The sequence below is a fragment of the Hyla sarda genome, chromosome 2, assembly GCF_029499605.1.
Source record: "Hyla sarda isolate aHylSar1 chromosome 2, aHylSar1.hap1, whole genome shotgun sequence".
Lineage (NCBI taxonomy): Eukaryota > Metazoa > Chordata > Amphibia > Anura > Hylidae > Hyla > Hyla sarda.
Window position 1 is genome coordinate 105,839,102 of NC_079190.1, and position 19,496 is coordinate 105,858,597.

The following is a 19,496-nucleotide window of genomic DNA, read 5'->3' on the forward strand; positions in this document are numbered from 1 at the left end:
GCCATGCCCCCTCAATGCAAGTCTATGGGAGGGGGCGTCACAGCCGCCATGCCCCCTCCCATAGACTTGCATTGAAGGGGAGTGGCCGTGATGTCACAAGCCTCCGCATTACCAGTCATCCCGCACCGGATGTCTGGGGAGCCACAGCCGAGATCTTGGGGGTCCCCAGTAAGGGGACCCCCCACGATCAAATATCTTATCCCCTATCCTTTGGATAGGGGATAAGATGTCTAGGGGCGGAGAACCCCTTTAATTTTTTTGCACCAAAGAAATTCTATTTCCTCTAATTACGTAATTTTCTTAGCAATAAAGGGGCTTGGCCTCTTGTTATATTATATATATATATATATATATATATATATATATATATATATGAATATTTTAGTCAATGGGCTTTGAATTTATAATGGTAACATTTACAAACTAAAAGACAAAATGTTAAAATAGTAGAAAACCTTTGTTGATGGACAGCTGCCCATTCTCATAGCTCTTTACGATTGCCTATTGACATTTCAAGCAAACTGACCTACCGCTCCTTATCAGAGACGCCGCGTAGTGCGTGTATCAAGCGGTGAAGTTTCCAAGTGATTAATGTGAAAGTCTCACCTTGTCTCGTCGATATATACTGCTTCCAGCAATGAAGCTGTGTACTCCAAATTCTTCTTCAGTTCGACAATGTTGACCTCTCCATTTTCGAGCTGTTTCACCATGTACTTCAGGCTGTAGATAAAGCAGAGACATGAAAGGTAATTACAATGACTGAAAGCCTAATTGGTATATATGAACACAGGCAGGCTTCCTAATATGCATTTGACTTGCAAATCATTTGTCCATAGAGGACAAATACAAGAAAATATTCACCTTGTACAAATCACTATGGGGGAGATTTATTAAAACCTGTCCAGAGGAAAAGCTGCTGAGTTGCCTATAGCAACCAATCAGATCGCTTCTTTCATTTTGCAGAGGCCTTTTTAAAAAGGAAAGAAGAAATATGATTGGTTGCTATGAGCAACTAGGCAACTTTTCCTCAGGACAGGTTTTGATAAATCTCCCCCTTTATGAACTCATCACATTAAATCTACTGCTTGTACTGAGATCAGATTAATCCTCAGCGCTCTTGTTTGGATCACCACACAAGAAGACTCAGCTTAATTCCTCCAATACCTTGGCTACTTTTAAAAGACAGAGGAGGGAATTTAATAAGACTTGTCTTAAACTACACTGGAGTAAAATGAACCAAATGTATTAAGCTCACACCTTTTAATAAATTTGGTGCATCTTTTGGTTATCTGTGAAACAAAAAAGCAGATGTATGTCAAAAAGGATGGTATATCTGTTGATCGACAGGAGTCCACACCCCTCCTGCCAAACCTCGATCACTTTCCTCATCAGCGTGACAAGAGAAGCTCAAAATAACAAAATGTCATATAGTGCAAATGTGACGTGCCAGAATTTTCAGGGAAAAACTGGTGTAAATGTGTTCATAAATCACCATCTTAATTTGTTCTCACCTAAAGGGTTCTGTCAGCTCTACTGACTTGTTTGTTTAGTACAATGCTGCCTCTTTTGTTAGAATGCTGCATAATGGTATTCCTCCATTATTCCTCTTGGAAATGTACAAATAAACTTACAACTGGGAGTTACTATTTCCTTGTTAAAAGGTGGGTCCATACACAGTCTGACACGGACAGCCCTGATTGGGCAGTATCAGATTGTGTATGGATATACCCCATTGACAAACGTTTGACCCACCTGACAAAGGGAATGCTAATCTCCAGATGTTAATTTAGGAGAAAACAATAGTTATGGCAAAAAGATACTCTAACAAAAGATATTTGGCTCCTCAAGCATTGAGTAGACTGTATACTGTATCCACTACAGGTTCAGCTCTGCAGAATGTAGTGGGATGTGCGTGGTTGGTTGAGCATGAGAGTCCCGGGGCTGAGCAGCGGCCAATAGGAAGTTAAGTATGTGGGGAGCTTGCTCCAGCCCAAGGCCTAAGGCTTGCTGCGGCTGCACAGTATGCGGTAAAACAGCAGATGTTCTATAATCTTTCTTGAGATGTCAGCTGGCTGGAAGTGAAGAAGTGTACAGAAGTGGGGTACATCAAAAAAATTCCATGTCTCAAGAAAAATTATAGAATACCAGCTGTCAAAGTTGAACGATGAAGAAGAGGACACCTATTCTCTCTCTCTATCCCTTCCCTGCACCATACCAGGCTGTCGGTATCACCATGGTAGAGGTACAGTCATGGGCAACATTTTTGGCCCTAGAATGTTGCTGGAGGAAGCAGATAATAGCTGCACTAGCAAATGCACACTTGTAAGGATTGAGGCACAAACTTTGATGGGGCCACTTATGTGACCGGGCCATTGTCAAAAACAGGGTGCTTACACAGAAAATGAGGTAGGGAGAAGCACAGAACACAGCAAGAGATTGTAGGACTTGCAGAAAAGAAGCAAGTTTCAAACAGGAAATGCTGCAGCTCAATGGCATACAGTAGAATGGAGGCAACATGGAGCATAAAAATTACAGAAATTGCATATCAGTCAGAGATGAAGGAAATCTAGTGGAAACTATTTCAGGTTTGTTTTGATATCCTTTGCTTTCTTCCAGAATACCCCTTAAAGACTATGGAATTGATTGTTACAGAAATGTACAAATAAAAATATACAGGATTTTTATTCAGACATTACTTTAAATAAGATCAACTAACCTATGGACACGTTTGACATGGAAAACATTATTTTGACACATGTTAGTTGTTACCTTTAGTAAAAAAAAAAAAAGTTGAATAAAAATATTCAGTTTTTGCACTGCTCCTAGGATCAGACTCTTCTCAAGGAGGTTTTTTGGACAATCCGTACTCCAGTAGTGACGTCACCAATGGCAACTAGTTCGGCAACGTGCAACTTAGAGAAACCAGGTATGGTAGAGGAGCCACCGGCTGGGGCAGTCTCCCGACCGGCTTCATTAAAGAAGTGAACACTAGGACATTTCATACCAGACCCACAAGGACCTGAACCCCTGTTCATCAGGACCGGAGCACATTCTGTGATCTACAGGTACTAAATTAAACACCTGGGCACATAGGAGGGGACAGTTAAGAAACCCTTGTAATTATATAAAAATAGATCTTCATATACAGAAGGAACAATCCATCTAATCCAAAATTGGGAATTTAACTGCACCCGTTGCTCAAATAGGATTTGGATACTAGTACACCTATATGGACTATACAATATCAGGGTAAGGTATCGAGAATAAAGTATTCCCTTACTCCTAAAAATTTCTGCGCGTATGACTACTAACATTCTTCATTTCCTTTAGATGAACATTATCTACATACAGCTCTGTATATGGTCCACACAGAAATTTCAGATCACTATTAAGTTGAGCAGTAATAGGTAGGTTCAATACATCTCCTGTACTTTTGTACACCTTGTTTTAAATATATGAACACTGTATAAAACCTAAGACTTACACATATACATTTTCTTTTGGCGGCATAGGAATAGGGGTCGCATACAACGTTATCCAGTGACCCTGATGGGGACGATGTTCCACCTGGGCATTGTGCACTAATTCAGTTTTTAAGCAAGAATTGCAAATAAACCCACCATCTTTTATACATTGGTTGCGCCAGTATTTAGTTATTAATATTTTTATATCTTCTCAAGTCTCAATGTGCGTCTCCTCCCCCAGTAATACATGCTGGATGAGAGGCTGTCTGTTCAGGAGTCAAAATATGCTCTGGGATCTCTGCTTACTCTTTAGACTAATACACATGGGATTCAACCCTTCAGACTCACTTTGTCTGCTTTCCTCCCTATCTACAGCCTGTGTAAGCTGCCCTACATGTAAGTTCTCCCTACTGTGTACAATTTCCTCCCCTTCTTGTTCCTATCTTTAACACTAACAGAAGGGAGGGGGACAACACAAATCCCGCCTAACAGATTTTCCCACACTCAGGAGGATGATCCCCTCACACACACTACACAGAAGCTATCCGGTAGGACATTTTTAGTGAAGACTTTCTAGAAAGATGCTTAATTTTACCATTCATAAAGCAAATTAATAATAAAAAAGGTTGTCATAGTCTTTACACATATTAAAGGTAAATCATTTAGGAATAACAAAATAGTTTTTTTTTTTTTGCTATAGTAATATTGAATCAACAAAAATGCACAATAGAAAACAAGTGCAGTCTATAACAGGGTTAGTCTGTTTCTGGCAGTAGTTTTATCCCCTCCAGTGTTTGGCTGTGGCATTGCTTGTTGACTTTATGATGCCCACACCCTTCGGCCTCTGCGTCCACACCCTCCTGAGGTGTGATATTTCAACCTCAGTCTGTCCTCTACATATTGCCAGTGATAGAGGTTCTTACTTGTTGCCGACTCTGTATCTGCTGTATTTTTGTGTATATGCATTATTACTTTAGTTTGTGACCTGCCTACTCTCTTGCTTTCTGATTCTGTACATTGCCGTTATCTATCTAGCATCTTTTTATCTTTCTGCCTGTTCATTTCTGTGTTTTGTGATTACTCCTTGGTCTGTGTCTATGTAATCCATTGTGTCCTGACCTGCTCCTTTACTTCTGCACTGTGTTTATGTTATAGTTTTTGACATTGCTACACCATGCACTTTACTCAGATTAAGTACTGTCGCCAAGTTGGGGATAGGCAGGGTCAAATAGCCAGGGTCCGAGCTCATGGGTAGGTCTAGGGCTGCACTTACCTCAACCCTTTGAATTGTGCATGAAAGAGTAAAGATGCTCCATTCTTCCTATTCCCCCCGTAGATGGATAGTTATTGAGATGGGAATCTACCAGCTCCGCATCATGAAAATTAATTACAGATTCTAAAACCTATGGCTATTCTCTGAATTAGATACTTAACCTCCTCTTTGTTCCCTTAAGAATTTTACCATCAAAAAGGAAAAAATTATCCCCTTTCCCTGGTTTATTTTCCAACCTCAGGCATCCTGGGGCATAAAAAAGACCAGTGAAGGAGAAAATGAAATGTGAAAATGAACTCTCCAGAGAGGAAGAGACCAGGAATTTAATTCATTTTGCTGTGAAAGGAGTTGGGATGACATCACTGGAAAAAATATAAAACACTTTTTTGTTAGAATCATATTGTGAAAATAGTAGGTGAAAAAATAATAATACTGTCAAATAGAAAGAACTGCAAAGGGAAAGATGAGCAGTTTTGCATAATATTGTGCCACATTGGATCCAGGGAGACAGTATTTTATTTTTGTGTTATTTGTAGGCTTATATGCAGCTGTTCAAGCAAGTGTTGTATTCTAGATTACATATTCCTTCTACTGCGCAAATTGTGGAACTATGCCTTGAGAATATAAAAATTATACAGTGATGGAGAACAATGTTTATTTTCCTTTGAATGGGAATCTAGAAAAAAGAATACCATGTCCATATGACATGCCAGGGCATATGCACATCAAAGAGGCAGTTCCATCACTCTAGTTCTCCTTCTATTAGCCACAACAGATAACTATTCTGTAAGAGTGTCTCATGCTCTGGAAGATTCAACCCTACATGTACTTGCATTACATCTCATCTACTATATGATATTCACCAGATTTCTGCTTTAAAGGCTGTATCCCTGATTTTTAGTCATCCCTGAGCTAAGAGTGTAGCCTAACATCTATGATGTCTGCCATGCACTGCACACATACATAAAAGGAGTTTCTGCTTCCTTGCGTCTGTATAGTACATTGTGAGAAGCAGCAGCACAGATAACTTTATAGAACAGTACCATGCCGTCTAAGCTGTGAATGCATCACTGGGTGAAAAAAAAAAAAAAAAGACTATTTGCACACTATAGGGAACATGTATTTATTGACTTACACCAGTTTTTTTTTTCCATAGTACATGCCACAATTGGACATAAGCTGGTAACTTTTCTCACTACTCACGAGTGGTGAGAAAGTGGGCCTGGTGTCAGGGACTGACCAGAAGGACAGGTAGAGTGAGCCCTAAGCTGACCCTAAAACCCTCTCTCCCTGCCTACTTGCCCCTCCACCCTAACCAGTGGATCGACAACTGGGCATTGGTCCCTCCCTGAACTAAAGTGCAGTTGCCTAATAAAAACACATACTAATAAATAGTCACAAACCAGAAAAACCAACAGGAACACAGAACTCCACAACAGATCAAGTTCAGAGGACACAGATTAGTTAGCAGCACAGGAAACACTATGGATCAGTGGTCATGAACAGAGGACACTATAGATCAGCGGACATGGACAGAGGACTCAGTGGTCATGAACAGAGGACACTATAGATCTGTGGTCGTGAACAGAGGACACTATAGATCAGCAGTCATGTACAGAACTCCAAAGATCTGAAATCAAGAACTAATAAACATAGAGTTCAAAACACCAGACAGGAAAATGGATAAGTCAACAGACTTTAGGAACAGACAGCAATATAGCATAATCCCCCAGAACATCCAATAGACACAAAGTCCCCATGGACCAGAAACAGGGATCTATCGCTAATCAGGAATATTCACAATCCCTATGCAAACCTCCAGTAGACACGAAGTCCCCATGGACATGTAATAGGGATTCCTAGATAAACAGGATATATTTATAGAACACTGTTCACACTGAACACAAGACAGGAAAAGCAATCCTTAGAACACCTCCATTAGACAAGGAGTCCCCATGGAATGGTAACAGGGATGCAAGCATAGGACACTGTTCACACTGGACACACAAACTGGACACTCCACTCCACTATAGGAGTAGCCATTAATAATAAATCCAAATAGACTACTGGCCAGCGGCACACTCCACCATGTGGTCAGGATGCTGGCCCAGTAGGAAAATAGAAATATAAAACACAGAACTTAATATAAACGGATACAAGAGAAAACACAGGGTGAACAGACACATAGCAGAAATGATATACAAATCCTAAAACTGACTAAACAAACACAGCTTAAAATCCACTAAGAGCATGCCATCTAATCATGGCTAAAACCAGAACATACAAGGTACATGCAAAAACAGACAAGAAACAAAGTAGATTTAAAAGCTCAAATAAGAAGACTTCTAAAACAAGAGACACCTGGCACTGCTCCCAGGGACTACGTCTGTATGCTGCCATCAGTCAGTGCTGCGCTCAAATCACTTAGGCTGCATGTATGGTGGTGCTCACGCTATAAGTGTACATATGAACTTCATTGACGAAAAGAGCAAAAGAAAGAAGCGGTTCACTCACCAATCCAAATGCTGTGCTGTTTATTTGATGTAGTAGTTACATTGGCAACATACGATCAGATGGAACAGCAGGGCAAGAGGTGTAGCAGAGCCCCGTCCGCAGCGATGGCGCCGTTTCACGCCCTCTGGGCATTTCTTCAAGCCCGGAATTGACATCATGCCGCATCTTTTGCTCTTTTCGTCAATGAAGCTCATATAAGAAGAGTTTCACCCAAAGCCTCCATTAGCAGCATGGCAGTAGCAAGATGTAATGTAAAGTCCAAATGAAGTATCATCAGCACTGAAGCTAGTCAGTGCTGAACTTTAGACACACCCTGAATGCTATTGGACAATAGAGGCTGAAAAAGCGAGAGACATTAACTATTCCCTGACCAGGGAACATAAAACTGTTCACACACAGCAAATCCAATAGCTGTGTGTGAACACAGACCAGGACGGACATGACACCTGGTCTCCAGGATTTCCCCCCCCCAAAAAAAATTGCACAAATAGCAAAGATTACACTTTCTGATGGATACAGTGCAGGGAAAAGTATGTCTATTAAAGCAACACTTCAGACAAAACTTTTTTTTTTACCCTCCAAGATAAGCATGGTAAGGATGAATGGCTGCCCTGCTCCACCTGTGGGTGCTCAGTTTCACCTGATACAATGTCGAATTCTGTCCCCACTGCACTGCCAATTCACAGAGTGCTTGCTGTATCGACCAGAAATAACTTTCCCATTGTAACTAATCAGATTTTCAGAGTTAAAAAAAAGTGATCAAAATGTTAATCGGTTGGTCACATCGGGGGCAGAAGGGACTGGAAGTGGTGTCCTATCATGGAAACACAGTGCTCTGTGTAGGAAGGAGAGCAGGGCAGCCATTTATATTTACCATGCTTATGTTGGGAGGGTAAAATAACTTTTGGCAGAAGTGTCTTGCTTGTACTGCCATTTATTTTGAAGACATGAGTTTGCTGTGTGAATGAGAACAGTGGGGTAGATTATTACTATAAATGTGCAAAAACTCTAGTGTTATTTTCACCCAAAAACTGGCTTTCATGACTTGCACCACTTTTATTAATTTTTGCCACAACATTTTGGTGTAAAGTGAGTAATAGTTGGTCTTAACATAGACCAGAGAACCCAAATTTATCAGCCTCAGCCCGTGTGATAAATCTGGTGCATTTTCAGACTGTCTAATATATGTTTACTATGCATACTAGACAGTTTTAATAAATCTGCCCCACTGCTCTTTAAATGCAGAGGATGGAAACGCTGGATTTAGCTAGCCCCATGTGAACACAGTCTGCTAGATTTCTACAATGTATCATTAGGCCAGGTTCACATGAGTGTAATGTAGCTGCCTTTCTGCATCTGTATTTTTGCTACCTTTGCCCTGCAGAATCTACAACAGGTGAAATGTAGTCAGACACAGGCATCAAATGATTAGCTTCTTTTTTAGAAGAGAATTCTCTCATACTGCTCTCTCTCTCTCTCTCTCTCTCTCTCTCTCTCTCTCTCTCTCTCTATATATAAACATAAATACTTAATATCCTCCATAGTTAATGGAAAATACCAATGGAAAAATATTATTTGCAATGACACAGGACAAAGCAATTGTAAACCGAGAAGGCTTGACAATAATTTTAGGAGATGCGGTCTTTCTTTTTTGTATGACACCACTTTGCGAGGAAAAGATGTTTTATGTGTGATATAAAGCAGAGGTGACAGCTAATAAATACTCATCATAGAGAACAAATAGTCTCAGAGCCATTGCTTGAAAACAGAGGCTTTGGTCCAGCCCCTCAGAACTATAGCCGTGTTTATGCACATGCTGCGCTGCTTCATATGTTTTCCTGGCACGTTGCCTCCTTCAGTGTGTCCTTGCCCTGAGCCACCAGCCGTTCAGAAATTGATTTTCCCTTTTACGCTTTCAGCTTGCAACTAATTGAATAGATGGTACCTGTGATTATGACATGGCTGCTATAACAGCCGGCAGACAGAACTGCCTTACCGAGCTAGAGAAATATCCCATCACAATAAAGTTCTAAGATTTTACCCTTATGCATATTATTTTATCTTCAAAGGTGGCATTGCCCAGAGGGTAATGGTCAAACGTACTAGGGAACATTAGTTCAATATATCTGACAGCTATTGTAATGCAAATGTGAAATGTGACACAAGGGCATTTGAATTCAAAGTCTACCAGCCACTGTAAGAGTCTATACATCAAACACCAACACAAAGTCTATACACGTGATGGCTCTGGGACCTACAGTACACAAACAACCAATGACATCCAACATAAAAATGTCTGATCTATCCCCTAATACTATAGATAAAGTCAACAGTTATGTTCTCCCAATTATGGCAATGGAAGTCTTCATGGAATGTTCTTCTTTCAAAACTTCCATAATGTGCTTTGTCCTGAGGACAAAAAATATTTATTTCCCAAGATGCAAAAAAGAGGAGCAGCGGCACTCCAAAATATGCAAAAATGGTTGTCTTTATTCACCCATTATGTTCAGTGCGACGTTTCAGCCTCACAATGAGGCCTTTGTCAAAGACAACCTTTATTGCATATTTTGGAGTGCCGCTGCTCCTCTTTTTTGCATCTTATCAAGTAAGGTCTTGGAGTTTCGGACCTTTTGCAGCTGAGCTCCCATCTGTGACTATAAGTCATTTTTACTGTGTCGCCCCCCCCCCCCTCCCTTCTTACAATGGATGGATTTATTTACCAGATCTTTTTATTTTGCACGTTTTTCAACATGTATTTGAAGCATATATTAAAATTTGTTTTTATAGTAGTAGTGCAGCTCATTACAATATATACAGCATATACATCAAGAAAGTAATATGTAACTTTTTTATATAAATAACACTACAGAGCGTATTACTTTTGGATTCAATGTAATTTAAGGTGTGACACAAAAGAGATTTAAAACACATGTATGCTTCAAAAACATACACACACATTGGCTTAGATTTATCAATCTGTCTGTGACAAAAAATGTGTTAGATTTTTGTCTTTAAAAGATAGCAACCAATCAATGCCCAGTTTTTTTCTATGTTGCTATCTGAGACAAAAATTGGACACATATTTGTCTCAGACAGATTTGAGAAATCTGGTCCACTGTGTGAACCCAATTTAAATGGAACCTGTCAGCTGTATATAATGCTCAGAGCTACTGACATGGGCAGATGATTATTGGAAATAAGCTGCTGAGGATAAGAATGGGGTAATCATGGACCTAAGGCACTCCCAGACAAAGGAAATAGTGGATTTCTGAAATGCGTCAGGGTTTTTTGGTCCCCACCTGCACCCATAGTGACGTCACTAGTTACATGAAGAACTGATTACCCTCCCCACACCGGATGCTAGGAACAAGTTCTGGTAGAGACGCCACCGGCCGGGGCTGTCTCCCGGACCGTTCACTACAGAGAGATTGAGGAACCAGAACCCCGGAAAGGACACATAAGGACAAGGATATAAAAGAAAAGGTACTCTAATACAAACAACTGTAACTAACTGAAAATACAGGTGTTACTAAACGGAGTAACGACTATACTTCAGGAGTATCAGTGCAGCTGCAGACGATTGCACCTGCACTGGAAACTCCGTCTGCAAGAAAGATTTATTCGCTACTAACTTTGCATCTGTTTGAATTTCTCAGGACAACAGTGAGCCGCACGCATCTGTAGTAACCAACAGAGTGGCGTGCCCATTGCAGAGACCTGCAGGTGTAATAGATGTGTATATATATGTGTATATGTATGCAACATAAAATGGCTATTTTGGGACAAAGCCCCCCATCCCCCATGCTACTCTACTCCTCATTCATCCCCTCCCATCGAGTAGAGGAGGTCCTTGGACAAAGACTTTTGGAGCCTGCCAACACTTGAAAAGCATACCTTATATGGTATTACACAGCAATACTTACCTCCCTAGTGAGGGTGGAAACTTATGTTAATTGCAATGGTGATATAAGCTTGAACGTTTTGCAATAAAGCTCAGAAGCAGGATTTTGATGTACTTGAAACTAACATGGCTCAGTTTGATTTACTATGTTATACTTTGGTATTTACATTCTGTATATGGGATTTGGACAGAAGTACAATAGTTACTAGGTAACTGATAAAATCCATATCACAGGCGTCCCTAGCAACCAGTGGAGCAGTGAGTTCTCTGTAAAGAGAGAGAGAGAGAAAACTGACTGTGATAAATTATCTCATGTGGCAGCACTGACCCCTATTCTACGAACAGGAACAATATACCTTACTTACCAACACTGGATATATTGGATAATTAAGATATTTGCAGTATGTATTTTCTTAGACAAATCCTTATTTTCAGTTCATATGGTGCTTCAGCCTATCACCGGCCGCAGCGATGTCCCACCTCGGCCAGTGATGGGCTGAGGCTCCGTGTGATGTGCCGGGCTAACAAGAAGTAAGAAGAATACAGCCCGGGGACCGAACACCTGTACCGGAGTGTACCAGAGATCCGGGGGCTCGTTGGCAGGTAAGAGAAAGTGTGTTTTCTTTTATTTTGCAGCCCGGACGGGATAAAATGAAAAAAGTGTGCGCTGGACTACTTCTTTAAAGAAAATTACTGCTTTAGCAGTCCTCCTGTCTATTTCCCATGCTTTGCCAGATGACAAGCACTACTATTCTCTCAGGAGAATCAATGTACAATATAACATCACCAGTAAGGCAAGGCTATGATGGGAAATGACTACAATGGCAAATTAAAGGGGTACTCTGGCGCTAAGACATCTTATCCCCTATCTAAAGGATAGGGGACAAGATGCCTGATCGCGGGGGTCCCGCCGCTGGGGACACCCGTGATCTTTCACGCAGCACCCCATTACCATTGGCCCCTGGTGCATGTTCACGCTCCGCCCCCTCAATGCAAGTCTATGGAAGGGGGCGTGACAGCTGTGATGTCACGGGGGCGGAGCCATGACATCACAATGCTCCGGCCCCGTGGTCGCCAGTCATCAGACCCGGATGGTAACAGGGTGCTGCGTGAAAGATCACGGGGGTCCCCAGGACCCCCGCGATCAGGCATCTTATCCCCTATTCTTTGGATAGGGGATAAGATGACTTAGTAAATTATGTTAGAAAGTTATGTTAAAGGGGTACACCGGCACTAACATTCCACAATACTGACTTTAGTTTCTGTATCCAGTATTGTGTTTATAAGAGTATATGCATGTGCTGGCTAGGCTTACTGTACATAAAACAGATGAGCTGTGTTCTGGACAATTCTTATCTGATTTCTAAACAAGAACATGAAAAAAAATGTTTCTGCATGCAGGTCACAATCTATATGGATACAGCAGTCAGATTCTTGTAGGAGAGTGTTTCCCAACCAGGGTGCCTCCAGGGTACGCTGGTTGGGAAACACTATTGTGGGAGGTAAACTTTGGCTTCAGTTTAGCAAGAAGAAGGGGCAGACAGAGTGGGGTAACACTAGTGTGGAAGATTGTAATGTACACGGAGGGGGAATAGATAACTGTACACAGAGGGGAATAGATAACTGTACACAGAGGGGAAATAGATAACTGTACACAGTGGGGGAATAGATAACTCTACACAGTGGGGGAATAGATAACTGTACACAGAGGGGGAATAGATAACTGTACACAGAGGGGAAATAGATAACTGTACACAGAGGGGGGAATAGATAACTGTCCACAGAGGGGGGAATAGATAACTGTACACAGAGGGGAATAGATAACTGTACACAGAGGGGAAATAGATAACTGTACACAGTGGGGGAATAGATAACTCTACACAGTGGGGGAATAGATAACTGTACACAGAGGGGGAATAGATAACTGCACACAGTGGGGGAAATAGATAACTGTACACAGTGGGGGAATAGATAACTCTACACAGTGGGGGAATAGATAACTGTACACAGAGGGGGAATAGATAACTGCACACAGTGGGGGAAATAGATAACTGTACACAGTGGGGGAATAGATAACTCTACACAGTGGGGGAATAGATAACTGTACACAGAGGGGGAATAGATAACTGCACACAGTGGGGGAATAGATAACTGTACACAGTGGGGAAATAGATAACTGTACACAGAGGGGGAATAGATAACTGTACACAGAGGGGGAATAGATAACTGTACACAGTGGGGAATAGATAACTGTACACAGAGGGGAAATAGATAACTGTACACAGTGGGAAATAGATAACTGTACACAGAGGGGGGATAGATAACTGTACACAGAGGGGGGATAGATAACTGTACACAGTGGGGGAATAGATAACTGTACACAGAGGGGGAATAGATAACTGTACACAGTGGGGGAATAGATAACTGTACACAGTGGGGGAATAGATAACTGTACACAGAGGGGGAATAGATAACTGTACACAGTGGGGAATAGATAACTGTACACAGAGGGTAAATAGATAACTGTACACAGTGGGGGAATAGATAACTGTACACAGTGGGGGAATAGATAACTGTACACAGAGGGGGAATAGATAACTGTACACAGTGGGGAATAGATAACTGTACACAGAGGGGAAATAGATAACTGTACACAGTGGGGGAATAGATAACTGTACACAGTGGGGAATAGATAACTGTACACAGTGGGGGAATAGATAACTGTACACAGAGGGGGGATAGATAACTGTACACAGTGGGGGAATAGATAACTGTACACAGAGGGGGAATAGATAACTGTACACAGTGGGGGAATAGATAACTGTACACAGTGGGGGAATAGATAACTGTACACAGAGGGGGAATAGATAACTGTACACAGTGGGGGAATAGATAACTGTACACAGTGGGGGAATAGAGAACTGTCCACAGAGGGGGGAATAGAGAACTGTCCACAGAGGGGGAGAAAATAACTGTACACAGAGGGGGAGAAAATAACTGTACACAGTGGGGAATAGATAACTGTACACAGTGGGGGAATAGATAATTGTACACAGAGGGGGGAATAGATAACTGTACACAGAGGGGGGAATAGATAACTGTACACAGAGGGGGGAATAGATAACTGTCCACAGAGGGGGGAATAGATAACTGTACACAGAGGGGGGATAGATAACTGTACACAGTGGGGGAATAGATAACTGTACAAAGTTGGGGAAAAGATAACTGTACACAGTGGGGAAATAGATAACTGTACACAGTGGGGGAATAGATAACTGTACACAGTGGGGGAATAGATAACTGTACACAGAGGGGGGATAGATAACTGTACAAAGTTGGGGAATAGATAACTGTACACAGTGGGGGAATAGATAACTGTACACAGTGGGGGAATAGATAACTGTACACAGTGGGGGAATAGATAACTGTACACAGTGGGGGAATAGATAACTGTCCACAGAGGGGGGAATAGATAACTGTACACAGAGGGGGGAATAGATAACTGTCCACAGAGGGGGGAATAGATAACTGTACACAGAGGGGGGATAGATAACTGTACACAGTGGGGGAATAGATAATTGTACACAGTGGGGGAATAGATAACTGTACACAGTGGGGGAATAGATAACTGTACACAGTGGGGGAATAGATAACTGTACACAGTGGGGGGGGAATAGATAACTGTACACAGAGGGGGGAATAGATAGCTGTACACAGTGGGGGAATAGATAACTGTACACAGAGGGGGGAATAGATAGCTGTACACAGTGAGGGAATAGATAACTGTACACAGTGGGGGAATAGATAACTGTACACAGTGGGGGAATAGATAACTGTACACAGTGGGGGAATAGATAACTGTACACAGAGGGGGGGATAGATAACTGTACACAGAGGGGGGGAATAGATAACTGTACACAGAGGGGGGAATAGATAACTGTACACAGTGGGGGAATAGATAACTGTACACAGTGGGGGAATAGATAACTGTACACAGTGGGGGAATAGATAGCTCTACACAGTGGGGGGAATAGATAACTCTACACAGTGGGGGAATAGATAACTCTACACAGTGGGGGAATAGATAACTCTACACAGTGGGGGAATAGATAACTGTACACATGGGGGAATAGATAACTGTACACAGAGGGGGAATAGATCAATGTACACAGAGGGGGAATAGATAACTGTACACAGAGGGGAATAGATAACTGTACACAGAGGGGGAATAAATTATTCACAACTTTATCACACCTTTTTTTTAGTTGTGCAGAACATATCAATTTGTTTCACAATGTTTGATGAATTTGACTATTTTTGTAATGCACTTTTTAAGTAGTTTGCATGTCACTCGTCATGGAGATAAACCTTACTCATAGTGGGGGATGAATCTAAATCAATTCCCCACCAGCACACAGGCTTGCTGGATTTATGTAGAGCTGAATGCATCTTCATAGATCCCTGCGCAACGCTATCTGCCCCAGCGCTCTTCCTGCAGTTTACACTTATTAGCAAATGTAAACTGCATTAAATAAGGCACACAGGGACACCACGTCCCTTTGTGCGAAAGCTCTCTGCCATAAGCACCACCCATTCACCAAGCATGGCAGAGAAGGGCAAAACATTGCACAATTGACACAATTCTAACATTTTTGGCTCTATAATTTAATTTGAAATAAAAACGAACAAGATGTGCTTTAACTCCAGACTGTCAGCTTTAATTTTAGGGTATTTACATCAGTGGAACGGTATAGGAATTACAACAGTTTGCATATGTGCCTCACAATTGCTAAGGGACCAAAAGTAATGGGACAATTGGCTTCTCAGCTGTTCCATGGCCAGGTGTGTGTTATTCCCTCATTATCCCAATTACAATGAGCAGATAAAAGGTCCAGAGTTAATTTCAAGTGTACTATTTGCATTTGGAATATGTTGCTGTCAACTCTCAAGATGAGATCCAAAGATCTGTTACTATCAGTGAAGCAGGCCATCATTAGGCTGAAAAACCAAAACAAATCCATCAGAGAGGTAGCCAAAACATTAGGCGTGGCCACAACCACAGTTTGGAACATTCATAAAAAGAAAGGACGCACCGGTGAGCTCAGCAACACCAAAAGACCAAGGAAAACAACTGTGGAGGATGACCAAAGAATTCTCTCCCTGGAAAAGAAAACTTCACAACAGTTGGCCAGATCAAGAACACTCTCCAGGAGGTAGGTGTATATGTGTCAGAGTCATTAATCAAGAGAAGACTTCACCAGAGTGAATACAGAGGGTTCACCACAGGATGGAAACCATTGGTGAGCCTCAAAAACAGGAAGTCCAGATTAGAGTTTGCCAAACGACATCTAAAAAAGCCTTCACAGTTCTGGAACAACATCCTATGGACAAATGAGACCAAGATCAACTTGTACCAGAGTGATGGGAAGAGAAGAGTATGGAGAAGGAAAAGAACATGATCCTAAGCATAGCACTTCCTCAGTGAAGCATGGTGGTCGCATTGTCATGGCATAGCGGGCATGTATGGCTGCCACTGGAACTGGTTCTCTTGTATTTATTGATGATGTGACTCCTGACAAAAGCAGCAGGGTGAATTCTGAAGTGTTTTGGGCAATATTATCTGTTCATATTCAGCAAAATGCTTCAGAACTCATTGGACGGCGCTTCACAGTGCAGATGGACAATGACCGAAAGCATACTGCAAAAGCAACCAAATAGTTTTTAAGGGAAATAAGTGAAATGCTATGCAATGGCCAAGTCAATCACCTGACCTAAATATTTATTTTTATCAGCATACAAAATGACTGTTGTCTCAGATTTTTTCCAGGTTGCAATGCGTCCGAGACCTGACCTCACTAGTCAGATGATGACAGGGAGCCTGTCTGCTTCAACGGTGGAGGGATCACTTGGTGGGAGAGAGATCAATCTGCAACTAATGCAACAGCTGTAGGCACCCTGATTGAAAACCAGGATGGATGCAGCTCATTTATGTTTCAATGGGTGGGGTGGCTGATGTGTGGGAGGGAGGAAAATGAAACTGTGGGATTTGTAGTAAAAAAAAGAAAAGTCAAACAGGAAATACAAGTTCACAAACAGCTAGCTACAGTGTTATGGTAATCTCACAACATAGCCATTTAGCCCCAAGACAAGTGCAGATCCTTCCTAAGCATGTCCATTACTGCCTGCCAGGTACGTACTAAAATCACCTTATGGTGGATAACGCCTTTAAAAAGATTTGTAAATGACTTCTACTTAAAAATCCTAACCCTTTCAGTACTTATCAGCTGCTGCGTACTACAGAGGAAGTTGTGTAGTTATTTCCAGTCTGACCACAGTGCTCTATGCTGACATCTCTGTCTGCCAGGAACTGTCCAGAGCAGGAGAGGGGGTTTGTTCCTGCACTGGACAGTTCCAGACATGGACAGAGGGGGCAGCAGAGAGCACTGTGGACAGACTGGAAAGAACTATTCAACTTCCTCTGGAGCATACAGCAGCTGATAAGTACTAGAAGTATTAAGATTTATTAATAGAACTAATTTCCAAATCTTTAGAAACCTAAAAAAAAATTTCTGGCGCCAGTTAATTTGAAAACATTTTTTTTTCCCCACTGGAGTACCCCTTTAAGTGTTTTATATATATATATATATATATATATACCTGTAGGACAAATGGTGCAGTGCACATTCTGAACAAAAACATGATAGCATTAGGTAACCAAGCAATAAACCTCAGTATTCCTTCCACAGCCTTCCGGGCCTCCTGTATAGTCATCCTGTGTTAATTGCACAAATTTTCACAGTTAGGGATAAGAGCATAATAAGTGATGCAATGGATTTCTATTGCAAGTCACTATAGAATTAGAATCCTAGATGATTTATGCTGGGTAGAAGAGTTGCTAGATAACAAAAGCTAACATCCCAACCTATTTTCTGATAAACGTGTTGTATTGTCTTTTTCATATTGCAAACAATTATATGATGATCTGGAAACACGCCGCAGCCCTGTAGGCTAAATAGCAGCAGGCTTGTTCACATCTGCAGTCTAGCAGCAGTCCGGAAAACAGCAGCCTTCTCCCGAACAGCGGTAGATGTGTGGAAGAACATAATCTTGTTAAATAGGGAGATGCAGAACAATCAGTCTCCTCTATGAGTGCACGGCTGAAAGTGTCTCTGAAAATGGCAGTGCGGTTTATTAAATAAAACAGCAGTGCTGCTCGCTTCCAAAGGGCTTTACTTCACAAAGAGTAAAAAAAAAAAAAAAACGGAACGTGAGGATATTGTATCTAAGCTATGTGGGCAAAATGCTACAGCCAAAAAAATAGTGCAACTGTCAATTAATATGGAAAGTGACCGTGTAACACATGGCGTGCAAGATTGTCTGTCTTGTACAAGGATACATCGCCACCACAAGGGAGATGTGATATTACCCAGATCCCATTGTTTCCCATAGGCTACGGCTGTTATGTATAGAACTTGCTGTGTTCTCCAGCAAACATTTCTAGACACTTGTAAGAAGGCCCTTATTTATTTTTTTACATGTACTTTAGCCTTTTTCTGCCATTTTTGTGCCCCTACATAGGTTTGTCAGCTGTTTTTGAGCTAAAAAAAAAACCTGTATCACTCAGTAACTGACAGCCTGATAAAGACCGCCTACTGGACTCCAGAACCCAGAATGATTATAGGTTTAGACAAATAAATACATTCTACTGAATTATTCTACTTTAAAACTAAAAAATTATAAAACTATAAATCAGTCTGCTAGGTTTCTCTTGCTAAAATGAAATTATGCTTGCGGCTCAGACTGCTTTTTAACTTCACCAGGTTCTCGTTAAGATATTAATATACTTTTCATGCTTTATTTTCCTTGTTTCAAACATAGAACACCATGGAATGCTTGATACATATGCTGCTTTCTGGTCATAAAATTCAGAAATCTTGTAGAGGCTTAAGAGAGGTATACAGATGGTAATTCTGGACATTTAAAGAGGTTGTACAGGGAAAACAAACATTTGCTCCATGGCTGCAGGGTGGTGTCAAAATAATAAGTATAATATACTCACCTCCTCCGATCCCCCACAACAACTGCGCCTTCACTCCTGGTCCTTCCTTGGTCTCCCCTTCGTCTGGACTCTGGGCTGTCCTGACCCCGCAGGTCCTGCTTACTTAACCATTCAGAAAGGTGAGAAAGCTGCTGTATACTGCACAGGAAGTTCTTTTCTTTTAAATCTCTTTTCTGTCTGACCACAGAGCTCTCTGCTGACACCTCTGTCCATGTCAGGAACTGTCCAGAGCAGGAGAGGTTTTCTATGGGGATTTGCCCCTACTCATGACAGTTTCTGACACCG

At 41.5% G+C, this 19,496-nt stretch overlaps 1 protein-coding gene across 4 annotated transcripts in view; it reads right to left on the reverse strand.

The window, feature by feature from the left end:
- Nucleotides 1–19,496, reverse strand: part of PDE1B (phosphodiesterase 1B) — a 390,572-nt gene that overhangs the window by 91,054 nt on the left and 280,022 nt on the right. For all 4 annotated transcript variants that reach the window (XM_056562777.1, XM_056562774.1, XM_056562773.1 and 1 more), the window contains exon 3: nucleotides 607–720. In XM_056562777.1, coding sequence (XP_056418752.1) covers nucleotides 607–720 — 114 coding nt within the window. The remainder of the gene's footprint in view (nucleotides 1–606; nucleotides 721–19,496) is intronic.